General features: G+C 45.1%; 1 protein-coding gene across 2 annotated transcripts in view; it reads right to left on the minus strand.

Annotated features, from left to right (window-relative positions):
• Positions 1 to 5,739: 5,739 nt before the first annotated feature.
• Positions 5,740 to 13,451, minus strand: part of LOC146808584 (uncharacterized) — a 64,629-nt gene continuing 56,917 nt past the window's right edge. For both annotated transcript variants that reach the window (XM_085623606.1, XM_085623605.1), the window contains 2 exons: positions 12,208 to 12,330; positions 5,740 to 5,931 (listed from right to left, as the gene is read on the minus strand). In XM_085623606.1, coding sequence (XP_085479732.1) covers positions 5,915 to 5,931; positions 12,208 to 12,330 — 140 coding nt within the window. In that variant the 3' untranslated portion in view covers positions 5,740 to 5,914. The remainder of the gene's footprint in view (positions 5,932 to 12,207; positions 12,331 to 13,451) is intronic.

The raw sequence follows: 13,451 nt of genomic DNA on the forward strand, positions 1-13,451 counted from the left end.
AGTTGTCCCAGAAATAAATTCTTCTGCTGAGTTAATCGGGTACCGGCAGGGATGCTGAATACCTTCAGAGCCACTCTTTCCACCGCGTACTTGGCGTTTGATATTTGCAAAGCGTTGGCGTGAGCTAGTCTGACGCTCGGGACACTTTCACCCGCTTTACAAGCAGAATCGCTGACAGTATGTCCAACTTGTACTGGTCCGCATAACCGCTGATGAGGCAGAATGAGTCCTTGTTGCGCATGAGCTTGATCTTAAGATCAATTCCGTTGATGAGCAGTTTATCTTGGAAGAAGAGGTCTGAATGTGTGCGCCCCAGGAGGTCAAACTGATGACTGCCACTCGCAAAACTGGCTCTTTTTACAAAACCCTGATTGTCACCGTCCAACTCCTCGGCTTCAAAGTGTCCGTATGTGTCCTTGTAGAAGAGCCCCGCTGAAAGCTTCGTGTCGAGGGCGTCGCGGTAGGCTCTGTAGGTGTACATGTTATCGCTCTGTGTGGTGTGGTGATGTCCACCTGATTAAATACGGTTGCTAGGGGGTAAGCGATCGTCGCCACTTTAGCGTCTGCTGCTATGTCGGAACCATGCGCCTTTACGATTTTACACATAAGATGGAGTAGAGTGTTGTTGAGATCCAAATACATATCCATGGACCATGATACATAAAACTCTATAGGGGCCAGAGGTGTCAAAGCGGCTAGAGGTGATACCTCCATGAAGAAGCTGTGCTTGTCTGCGTGGACATAGAGTAAACAAGTCTAACTCGGATTTGGCGCACTCGCCCGATGCACAATGTACGAAGGCCATACTTTAGTTTGCGGCGCTTTAAAAACTATTTACTTTAGAGGTTTTTCTCTTCTTCTTCGAAGCTCTCTTCCGTCTTGAGGTTTTTCTTCTCTGAGTGCGTTTTGAAGAACTCCTTTTTTTATAGGGGGCAGGCGGTCCTCTGCGTCTCGAAGTGCGGCGCTTCCTTTTAACAATGGCGTGAGGCCTGTACACCAAACCAGCACCTTCTTGCGGCTGTTTGTTCATGCGTTCTGCAACCGCCGAGGTAACAGACCCTACCACGTCCTGGGCAATGTTCATAGCCGCCGCTTTAACATGCGGTTTTGCAATTTCATAGCCTCTTCTCAAGAAGGGCATAGCTCTTCTAAACAGCCTGCAGAAGAAGCCTCCTAGACCAGCCCCGTACATAACAGGGGACCCTTGAAAGTACAGAGGGCCTCCATATCTGGCCTGGTTTCAGTAATAGTCCCTGTACATAGACGGGTCCCCGTATGTTTTCATAACCACCATGATGCCTGCTTAATAGCCTCTGTTGCGTCTCGGTCCTCAATGAAGCTTAACAATAACTTTCCCGTATTTAAAGGCCACCGGGACGGACTGATCATCAAAGATCATAATTGAAATAAGCTAAGTTGCTAAGTAGTCCTGAGGGCCCATCCCCCCCCACCCCCCTGGCAAAGATGGAAAGCAGGGGTCACACGGGGAACGGAGCTATCAGCTGTCAATCTGTTGAGCTTATAACCAGCATGAAAGTCGGAGGGAGGCTGCTGAGTTGCCATAGCATGGTTTGTCTCGCTTCAGGGCCAGTTGGGGTCACTGTTCAGGGTAAGGTTAGACTTCTTGGTTGCGTTGGATACTTTGACAGGTTGCCTCTGTGCAGGCATCACGGCGATAAGTGTTAATTTTGGGGGTGTGAACTAGGTGTCCTTCAAGACACTCATTAGATCTTGCAGTCCCGGCATTGCAGAACATAGATTTGTCAACATTCTTCAAGGAAACCATTATTAGCAGGAAGGTATTGAACCATGGAAAGCCAATGGCTGTGGGTTCGTGCACAACAGGAGTAAGGGAATTACATTCTGTTTCATCAGGCTACGTGTTCCATCTACAGCACCAGCAGCTGTAAAGCTTCTATTTTCGCCCGGGACTGGCAGTGTCATCACACTTTGCAGCCAGACACGGAATAGGCAAAGACATACTTGTGATGGTGCAACGTGCACTCAGCAGTATAGTCAGCTGAGTGTCATCATACCCTGGTATACCGTCAGTAATAAACGTAAGGTTGGGACTACACACAAACAGGCACTCTCTGTCTGCTGGGGCGGGAGTGTGCCAGTGCCAAGAGGGTGCGGGTTGCCTGGTTAGGGCTGTTTTGATAGGAGGGAGCACTAATACGGACAACCACAAGAGCACATTTTGCAGTCATAGAAGGTTACATTGATAATTTGATGGCATGGTACCAGTTGCTTCAGTTATGCGCATTTTCCTTGGCAGTTGTCAGGAACATTTCAGAATGCAATGTTGGTGGTTAGCCTGTTGTCATGCCTTTCAGAGGTGTTTTAGCTCAGGCATGGCCAGGCATGGGTTAGATGCCTGTGGTCTGCCCTGGGATTCATGTTAATAGTCAGGTGGAGCAGCAGAACTTAGAGGGGCTTGGGTCCGACCTCTGGTTACAGGTGCAGATCCTGGTAAGTTCACTTAGTAGCCCGTCCTTGAGTTCGATGAAACAGGTACCATTGATTTGAGTAACGGTAACGGGTAATTTCTCCCGCCCTTCAGCCTTGGCTGGCAGCTATGCAGGTTGTGGAAGTTGTCATCCAACTAGGGCGATATGGTCCATATGATCGGGGGAAACGCCTGGGTTAAACACAATTGGGCTACAAAGTATTAGGAGAACACTTGGCATTCCCAGTATTCAAAATAGAGAGGTATTTATACTTTGGTTCCCCTCTGGGTCACTCTGTCCTGTCTGCTCCCTGGTAAACTAGCAGAAGTTTGGGAGGGCAAGGCTTCACAGAGGGTGGTGACTGACGGAATGCGATGGACACACTCCGACTAGTGCTAGACTCAGATAACTGAGTGAAATAGGAATTAAGGCGGGCTTGTCAACTCTTACCTCCACCCGCATTGGCACTTCCTGGCAGGAGTGGCTTGTCAAAGGTATTGCTCTTCAGCCAGGCAATGGTAACATTGGACCAACGCCTAATCATGGGTTTTAGGTCATGTCAAACAAAAATCCACGGGGAGTTTAGAAAGGATGAGGGCACCTGTCCTGAAGGGGCATGCTGGCCTCCGGTCCTGATTGGGCTAAGACTTGTTTTGGCTGGACCGGGAGAAGCGGGTATTCAGCATGTTGTAAGTAAAAAGGCCTACCTGGTGGGGGGCCCTGGTTGTGACGGTGGCCACCCCCAGAGCTGTGGAGGAGTTACAGGGCGATCCAGATTCTGCAGATACCAAGGGGTACTTCATGCAGCAGCACAGCATGGTGCTAAGCCAGGGATGTCTTAGCGTTGTCCCCTGGAAGAACTACGGCACCCCGTTAGTCCTACGGGTGGTTGTGGGTCTGAGCAACCTGGGGCTGCCAGGAACGCTCCGCCCACCTCTTTGGGGGGGGGGCATGAGTAAGGGAGTGGACTGGTGGTCCACGGATGGGAGGGGTGGCCCCTCCCAAGATTTGGTATGCACGGATTGGCGACGGCCACGGTGTAATTGGCTTATCAGACGGGCAGGCGGCATAGGGGTTGGCCTGCCCTGGGATCGCCCGTAAGATAACCCACCATGTTGGCATATTGGTTGTGCTAATAAACCTGCAGCAAATTTCTCCACTAACAAGGTGTCGTGTGGTTTATTGATGTATTGTGCTGCATGATAAGTGACTACAGTTGCCGATATTGGCACTATGCCAAGGCTGCCCAGGGGGCTGCGCAGCGGCCCCTCAATAGGGCGGCCGCCTTAGTGCCACAGGAAGGCACTGGAGTCGGCCTTCTAGTTTCCCTGGGCCAGGGTCCAGGGAAGACTTCCGGCCGACCCCACTTCTGGGGAGGGGTGGGGGACAGGGGTACATATACTGTCCCCCGCCCAACGTGCAGCCTCTTGGTTCCTGCCGTCTCGCCTTGCCCGCCCCACTGCGCCCCCTGCGGACGGCCAATATAGAGGATTTTGGGGGGGAGGATAATTTCTAACCTATTGTTTTGTGTTGCAGGAGGAGTTACAGGGCGATACAGAGTCTGCAGATACCAAGGGGTACTTCATGCAGCAGCACAGCATGCTGCTAAGCCAGGATACCCAAGGATGTCTTAGCATTGTCACCTGGAAGAACTACGGCGCCCCGTTAGTCCTACGGGCGGTTGTGGGTCTGAGCAACTGGGGGCTACCAGGAACGCTCCGCCCACATCTTTGGGGGGGGGCGTTAGTAAGGGAGTGGACTGGTGGTCCACGGATGGGAGGGGTGGCCCCTCCCAAGATTTGGTATGCACCAATTGGCGACGGCCACGGTGTAATTGGCTTATCAGACTGGCAGGCGGCATAGGGGTTGGCCTGCCCTGGGATCACCCGTAAGATAACCCACCATGTTGGCATATTGGTTGTGCTAATAAACCTGCAGCAAATTTCTCCACTAACAAGGTGTTGTGTGGTTTATTGATGTATTGTGCTGCATGATAAGTGACTACAGTTGCCGATATTGGCACTATGGAAAGAGGTTCAGCTCCTTGTGATCGTGTGCTTTCTGGGCACGCAGCGCCTTCTCACAGGGTTGCTTGGACCTGAGTGGTGGTCCGATATTTTCCTTGTGACGTAACAGTAAGATAGGCTATATGAAAGCCACCCTAATATCAGAAGTATCTCACATGACATTTATAAAGATGTCATCAAAATTACATATTTATCAATTATTAAATGGCCCACCTGAGCAGCAGCTTGTTTATCAAAGTGTTTTTCTCTGGTGCATTCCATAGACAAGCAAAGCAACGCACTGGAATATCACTCTAAAGATGCGCAAGAAGACAGCGTGCCATTGTGTTGCCCTTGCAATCTCCTGACTCAATACACATCTCAGAGCAGCTGGCGTCAGGCAGCGGTCAGCACGCAGCACTAACATGGTCACAGCGGGTCAACCCTGACAACTTCAGAACGAGGGCGAATAACATCCATTGTCAAGCTTCGCATAGAGCCCCACAACTAATTACGCCTTAACCTCATGGCCAGGTCATGCTTATGTTCTCTAGATTTTGATTTTGGGTTCTCTGTTCCTAACACTGGTACTCTCCCTCACTTTTTCCTACCTTTTTGTTTTGTCTTTTATTCACATTTTTCCTCTCTCTGCTTAGGGCCTATTTTTTGTTCTAGTCTTTTTTTGTGTGGAAAAGTCACGCAGCGTTTGAATGAACATCCTGACTGTGTTATGGAATGTGGGAGACACAGGATGTGCTGATCCAGTTCTGGCAGGGGTCAATTGAAGGGTTCAGAGGAGATGGGAGTGCTAGCCTCCCTGCTTCTCCTTGAACGTGAATCTGTGTGTCTTCGTATGCATCTTACAGAAACAACTACTTGTCACTGTAAATATTTAGGAACATGTTAAAATGTACTTGTCTATTGTATGGACATTGAACTTCACAGTTGTTCACGTGAATTAAATTCTTGCTACTGTGAGAGCATTCAGATAAAGCATTTTGTATAACATTATGAGCTTCTATTCACTACAGCGCAGGGACCCGTGTGGCCTGGGACGCTTGGGAGTTGTGCAATCACCTCGTTATAGGTGGCGTGCATTATTTCCCCCCTGTTGGCAGATTCCTCGTGCAGCATCCATCCTCACTTCTGCAGACACAAACAATTGTTATTCTTTAGGGTATGGACTACTACAAGCTGCCCAGGGTCTGACCACCTCACCAATCTGGGAATACTCTTGCTATCCTGAACGTCAAACCAAGAAAAACGGTGCAAAGAGGCCAAGATATTTTGGTACAATTGTGTTTATTCTCAAAAAACATGTCTGGCATTCTATGTGGATTATAAATTTCAGGCGTGAACACAGAGCGCCCGGGCGGAGATTTGAGAATCGCATCTCTTGGTCCACGGTCAGCAAAGGTCCAGGTATTAGCGGGTCTCATCGCTGGATCATTAGAACAGTTAATGATGGTGGAAACCTGCAAAATAAAACATTGCACTGTTTACTTATTGCACCAATGAAACATGGCATTGTTTACTTATTGCACCAATGAAACATGGCATTGTTTACTTATTGCACCAATGAAACATGGCACTGTTTAATTATTGCACCAATGAAACATGGCACTGTTTACTTATTGCACCAATGAAACATGGCATTGTTTACTTATTGCACCAATGAAACATGGCATTGTTTACTTATTGCACCAATGAAACATGGCATTGTTTACTTATTGCACCAATGAAACATGGCACTGTTAAATTATTGCACCAATGAAACATGGCACTGTTTACTTATTGCACCAATGAAACATGGCATTGTTTACTTATTGCACCAATGAAACATGGCATTGTTTACTTATTGCACCAATGAAACATGGCATTGTTTACTTATTGCACCAATGAAACATGGCATTGTTTACTTATTGCACCAATGAAACATGGCACTGTTTAATTATTGCACCAATGAAACATGGCATTGTTTACTTATTGCACCAATGAAACATGGCATTGTTTACTTATTGCACCAATTAAACATGGCATTGTTTACTTATTGCACCAATGAAACATGGCATTGTTTACTTATTGCACCAATGAAACATGGCACTGTTTAATTATTGCACCAATGAAACATGGCATTGTTTACTTATTGCACCAATGAAACATGGCATTGTTTACTTATTGCACCAATGAAACATGGCATTGTTTACTTATTGCACCAATGCAACATGGCACTGTTTAATTATTGCACCAATGAAACATGGCATTGTTTACTTATTGCACCAATGAAACATGGCATTGTTTACTTATTGCACCAATGAAACATGGCACTGTTTACTCATTGAACCAATGAAACATGGCACTGTTTAATTATTGCACCAATTAAACATGGCACTGTTCACTTATAGCGCCAATGAAACATGGCACTGTTCACTTATTGCACCAATAAAACATGGCACTGTTCACTTATAGCACCAATAAAACATGGCACTGTTTACTTATTGCACAAATGAAACATAACATGGCACTGTTTACTTATTGCACCAATGAAACAAGGCACTGTTTACTTATTGCACCAATGAAACATGGCACAGTTTACTTATTGCACCAATGAAACAAGGTACTGTTTACTTATTGCACCAATGAAACATGGCATTGTTTACTTATTGCACCAATGAAACATGGCATTGTTTACTTATTGCACCAATGAAACATGGCATTGTTTACTTATTGCACCAATGAAACATGGCATTGTTTACTTATTGCACCAATGAAACATGGCACTGTTTAATTATTGCACCAATGAAACATGGCATTGTTTACTTATTGCACCAATGAAACATGGCATTGTTTACTTATTGCACCAATGAAATATGGCACTGTTTACTCATTGAACCAATGAAACATGGCACTGTTTAATTATTGCACCAATTAAACATGGCACTGTTCACTTATAGCGCCAATGAAACATGGCACTGTTCACTTATTGCACCAATGAAACATGGCACTGTTCACTTATAGCACCAATAAAACATGACACTGTTTACTTATTGCACGAATGAAACATAACATGGCACTGTTTACTTATTGCACCAATGAAACAAGGCACTGTTTACTCATGCACCAATGAAACATGGCACAGTTTACTTATTGCACCAATGAAACAAGGTACTGTTTACTTATTGCACCAATGAAACATGGCACTGTTTACTTATTGCACCAATGAAACATGGCACTGTTTACTTATTGCACCAATGAAACATGGCACTGTTTACTTATAGCACCAATGAAACATGGCACTGTTTACTTATTGCACCAATGAAACATGGCACTGTTTACTTATTGCACCATTGAAAAATGGCAATGTTTAATTATTGCACCAATGAAACATGGCACTGTTTACTTATAGCACCAATGAAACATGGCAGTGTTTACTTATTGCACCAATGAAACATGGCACTGTTTACTTATTGCACCATTGAAACATGGCGCTGTTTAATTATTGCACCAATGAAACATGGCACTGTTTACTTATAGCACCAATGAAACATGACGCTGTTTACTTATAGCACCAATGAAACATGGCGCTGTTTACTTATTGCACCACTGAAACATGGCACTGATTACTTATTGCACCAAGTTCCAAATCAAACTCAGAGTGTTTCTCATTACTTACCTCCACTCCTATACTCTGCCTCCCTGATGGAATCACATGGAAAAGAAATATCCAGCATTTTGGCCAAGGCAGTATGTTATGACGGCATCACTCACCGTGTGCCAAACCAGCAAAGGTTTATTTGCTGTACTACGAGTGAGCCGAACAATGACCCTGATGGTTTCAAACCCCTCAGAATTACTCATACCGCAGCATCGGAAACTGGGAGGGGAGTATATAATCCCCAATGCAAATTTTTGTTGAATAATATGCACAAATCTGTATTCCTGTGATAATTCCCAGATATTTTCCTATATTTCACTCAGACATTGCCCAGTAGGTTTGTAGATTTTCTGCAAGACTTATAATAACTGGCACTACCAGTCCCAGGGGGAAATCTGGACCACCTGTAGTGAAGGCATAAATGTCTCGTTGAAATGTTGCTGTTGCTCTAAAGCACCTGTAACAAATGAGTAAATGTCTTGTTGAAATGTTCCTGTTGCTGTAAAGCACCTGTAACGAATGAGTAAACGTCTTGTTGAAATTGTTGAAATGTTCCTGTTGCTGTAAAGCACCTGTAACGAATGAGTAAATGTCTTGTTGGAATGCTCCTGTTGCTGGAAAGCACCTGTAACGAATGAGTAAATGTCTTGTTGGAATGCTCCTGTTGCTGGAAAGCACCTGTAACGAATGAGTAAATGTCTTGTTGGAATGCTCCTGTTGCTGGAAAGCACCTGTAACTAATGAGTAAATGTCTTGTTGGAATGCTCCTGTTGCTGGAAAGCACCTGTAACGAATGAGTAAATGTCTTGTTGGAATGCTCCTGTTGCTGTAAAGCACCTGTAACGAATGAGTAAATGTCTCCTGTTGCTGTAAAGCACCTGTAACGAATGAGTAAATGTCTTGTTGAAATGTTCCTGTTGCTGTAAAGCACCTGTAACGAATGAGTAAATGTCTTGTTGGAATGCTCCTATTGCTCTAAAGCACCTTTAATAAAGGTGTAAATGTCTTGTTGAAATGTTCCTGTTGCTGTAAAGCACCTGTAACAAATGAGTAAATGTCTTGTTGAAATGCTCCTGTTGCTGTAAAGCACCTGTAACGAAAGAGTAAATGTCTTGTTGAAATGTTCCTGTTGCTCTAAAGCACCTGTAACGAATGAGTAAATGTCTTGTTGAAATGTTCCTGTTGCTCTAAAGCACCTGTAACGAATGAGTAAATGTCTTGTTGGAATGCTCCTGTTGCTGTAAAGCACCTGTAACGAATGAGTAAATGTCTTGTTGGAATGCTCCTGTTGCTCTAAAGCACCTTTAATAAAGGTGTAAATGTCTTGTTGAAATGTTCCTGTTGCTGTAAAGCACCTGTAACGAATGAGTAAATGTCTTGTTGGAATGTTCCTGTTGCTGTAAAGCACCTGTAACGAATGAGTAAATGTCTCGATCCTAAAACCTCACACACATGTTTAACAGTCCTATCATGAGTGCATTTGAGCGCATTACGAGATTTGCCAAATGAAAGTTGATCAGTACTTAAGCCTGTGACTTGAGTCCCAGCTTAAAGGAATGAACAGCCCCACTGGGGATGACGTTTGGTGTCTGACTAACTACAGTAGACAGGTCACTCAGTGCTGTAAGCTAGACAGACTGACCCTGGCACCAAGAGCAAACCACAGTTCCTGCATTGCATTCAAAATACTTGTTACTGCAATGGTTAATATTAAATCTATTAAATGCATGACCCTATCTAACATACAACCATTTTAGCACACTTTAACCATGATAAAAAAAAATGAATGTTACACATTGCATTTAGAATTCCCAGCATGGCAAATTATATTCCTTATGAAAGATAGAGTTATAAATGGATATTTGGCACATATATTAATTAATTCAGATAATCTGGACAGTGCTATATTGCCACAGGCTGTTTATCCAAGAGGCATTAATAATTAGTGAGAACCTATACACAATTGAATCTCTAACATGTGGGTAGCAAAATCACTTTAAAAAATCCTGTGTATCTGCTGTGTTTCCTGTGATGAGCAGTAGGACCAACCTTCCCAGAATGAGCATCACACACATGGTGATGAGCAGTGGGATCAACCTTCCCAGAATCAGCATCACACACATGGTGATGAGCAGTGGGATCAACCTTCCCAGAATCAGCATCACACACATGGTGATGAGCAGTGGGATCAACCTTCCCAGAATGAGCATCACACACATGGTGATGAGCAGTGGGATCAACCTTCCCAGAATGAGCATCACACACATGGTGATGAGCAGTGGGACACACATGGTGATGAGCAGTGGGATCAACCTTCCCAGAATGAGCATCACACACATGGTGATGAGCAGTGGGATCAACCTTCCCAGAATGAGCATCACACACATGGTGATGAGCAGTGGGATCAACCTTCCCAGAATGAGCATCACACACATGGTGATGAGCAGTGGGATCAACCTTCCCAGAATGAGCATCACACACATGGTGATGAGCAGTGGGATCAACCTTCCCAGAATGAGCATCACACACATGGTGATGAGCAGTGGGATCAACCTTCCCAGAATGAGCATCACACACATGGTGATGAGCAGTGGGATCAACCTTCCCAGAATGAGCATCACACACATGGTGATGAGCAGTGGGATCAACCTTCCCAGAATCAGCATCACACACATGGTGATGAGCAGTAGGACCAACCTTCCCAGAATCAGCATCACACACATGGTGATGAGCAGTAGGACCAACCTTCCCAGAATGAGCATCACACACATGGTGATGAGCAGTGGGATCAACCTTCCCAGAATGAGCATCACACACATGGTGATGAGCAGTGGGATCAACCTTCCCAGAATGAGCATCACACACATGGTGATGAGCAGTGGGATCAACCTTCCCAGAATCAGCATCACACACATGGTGATGATGAGCAGTGGGATCAACCTTCCCAGAATGAGCATCACACACATGGTGATGAGCAGTGGGATCAACCTTCCCAGAATGAGCATCACACACATGGTGATGAGCAGTGGGATCAACCTTCCCAGAATGAGCATCACACACATGGTGATGAGCAGTGGGATCAACCTTCCCAGAATGAGCATCACACACATGGTGATGAGCAGTGGGATCAACCTTCCCAGAATGAGCATCACACACATGGTGATGAGCAGTCAGCCATCTGTTGAATTTGCAGATGGATTCAGAAGAGGAGGAGGAGGGCCCATGAGAGCTATGAACCGTAGTGAAGAACACAGTGCGATGCCGGGCTACTTTTGTAAGGTTGACATTATCTGGTTATGGTGCTGAAACCTCTTTTGTAGTCACTTGAAGAGAATCTCCTGCTCTGGGCTATACACAAACACAGACTGCACATACTCAAAATGACTCTCTTGCGCATTTCTTTGAGAGTCCTACTAGGAGGGTGTCTCTGCAGCCAGTCGAGTAGCCAAGCTCCTGAGGTATATGGACAAGCAGCACTTGTTGAGCACACAGAAGTTGCCTATGCTTGGATTTCAATCAATCCACAGGCACTGTAATTGGATGGTTAAAAGACCTGGCAACCAATGGGAGTGGGTTTTGTTATATATATGAAAGAATTGATGATATGAGACCCACAGTGGAGACAAGCATTGAGAAAGGCGAATTCTCACTGAAATGTGTCCGCTTGGCACGATAGAAGGTCTTTGAAATCTGCCGTGGGCTCCTTAATGTTCCTACTGGAGTTTTGTTGGAAATGTTAATGATATAAAAACCAATATCAACTCATTGTTATCAGACTCAGAACAAATACAGTAATCATCCTGAGTCACTACATTGTACAACAACTGAATCCCAAATAACAACAATCCTTTCTCTCATATAAACCCAAACCTATTGTCTTTGTCAAAGCTTGTTGACAGGCACCTGAGAAACTATCTGTTTATTTGCTGCCATCATTGTGGTTGTATGCAGTGCTGCTCCTGATAAAACCAGAGGGTGCACAGGTTTTGCATGGGCATTACCCTATGGTGAGAGTCTTCTAGCTTAGGACCATTGGAGGGAGGGAGTGAGGTCTCATGTGGGTGCCATGCAGCTGCATTGCATTATTTAAACTCACCGCCACCTCGTTGGCACTCCCAACCGTCACACCAGTCTACTCTGACACATCTCTGGTTGCCTGGACATTCATCATTCCCAAATCTTGGGTGGCACTCATGAGGGCAGCGTCGGACATCAGGCTCTGAAAAGGACACATCAGCAGAATTAATGCACGTGCACGTTCAAAAATGGAAATCTTGTTTCATCATTCCATTCCACTTACTTAGCAGTTATCGCACAGGAAGCCCTACCACCAGTGCTGCTCACTCTGCCCCTAAGTGTCTGAGTTTACAGATGCTCTATAAATTTAAGGTTTCGGTTTTTAAAACACTGACATGGTGCAGTAGAAGAGAGAATGTGTGGTGTACCAGCCTTGTGCCCAATATCCACTGATTCCACAAACCTCATGTCTCAGCAGCTAGTGCAGCTCTGCCAACAAAAAAGGCACGTGGGCAAATCACTGCAGTCCAGTTAAAATCCTGGTGATGGCCTACTGGGGAGTCTGAAAACCCTGACTTGGTTTAGCCAAGCCTCCAAGAGGTACCATTTCCATTCTCGAAGTGGGGCTGAAAAAAGACAATGACAGCCGTAGCCGGTGAGGGGATCTAGAGCAGGAACAACAGAGAGGAGAAGATGCAGGTGGGAGAATCAATTCTTCCAAAAGCTGCACAAACCTCCCATTCAAAGCAGCCAAGTTTAAAGCAAGATTTTGGAATGAATTGACCTGGTTGAGGGCAAACACTCCTTGATGAGGACATATATTAATATCCTTCAAAGGGCTGTCCAGAGGTGTCAACCATCGTGTTGTCTTACGGGGTCTACCCTAAGGTAAATAGACATGTCCACCATCGGATCATATATGCACAGTTTGAGAACAGGACTGGAGCTTGTACCCTTGTACCGAAGGACCTGCCGTAAGTATTTTTATGAATAATCGCCCGATGTGTTTGGGTTGCACACATTGAAACCTGTGCCATATAAGCTTTCAGTAGCCCTACTATGGCTCTCGGTTCATTGCTAAATAGTCCTGGTGAGATCAAGTGACCCTTGGCCATCCACCACCTTAATCTCCAAGATCAAGGTTCGAGTGGAGGAAGAGCAGAGATCTAACCAGGATGAGATGGAAAGGACCCAACTAATGGCAGAACAGGTTTCCTAATACCAACCTGTTAGGATGATAAACTTTCTATACAAACATCAAAATTGTCTTAACATTCCCTTCTTCTCTCTCCTCTCTTTCTGTTTATCTGTTTTTAGGTCTTG

The sequence above is a fragment of the Triturus cristatus genome, chromosome 8, assembly GCF_964204655.1.
Source record: "Triturus cristatus chromosome 8, aTriCri1.1, whole genome shotgun sequence".
NCBI classification, from domain to species: Eukaryota; Metazoa; Chordata; class Amphibia; order Caudata; family Salamandridae; genus Triturus; species Triturus cristatus.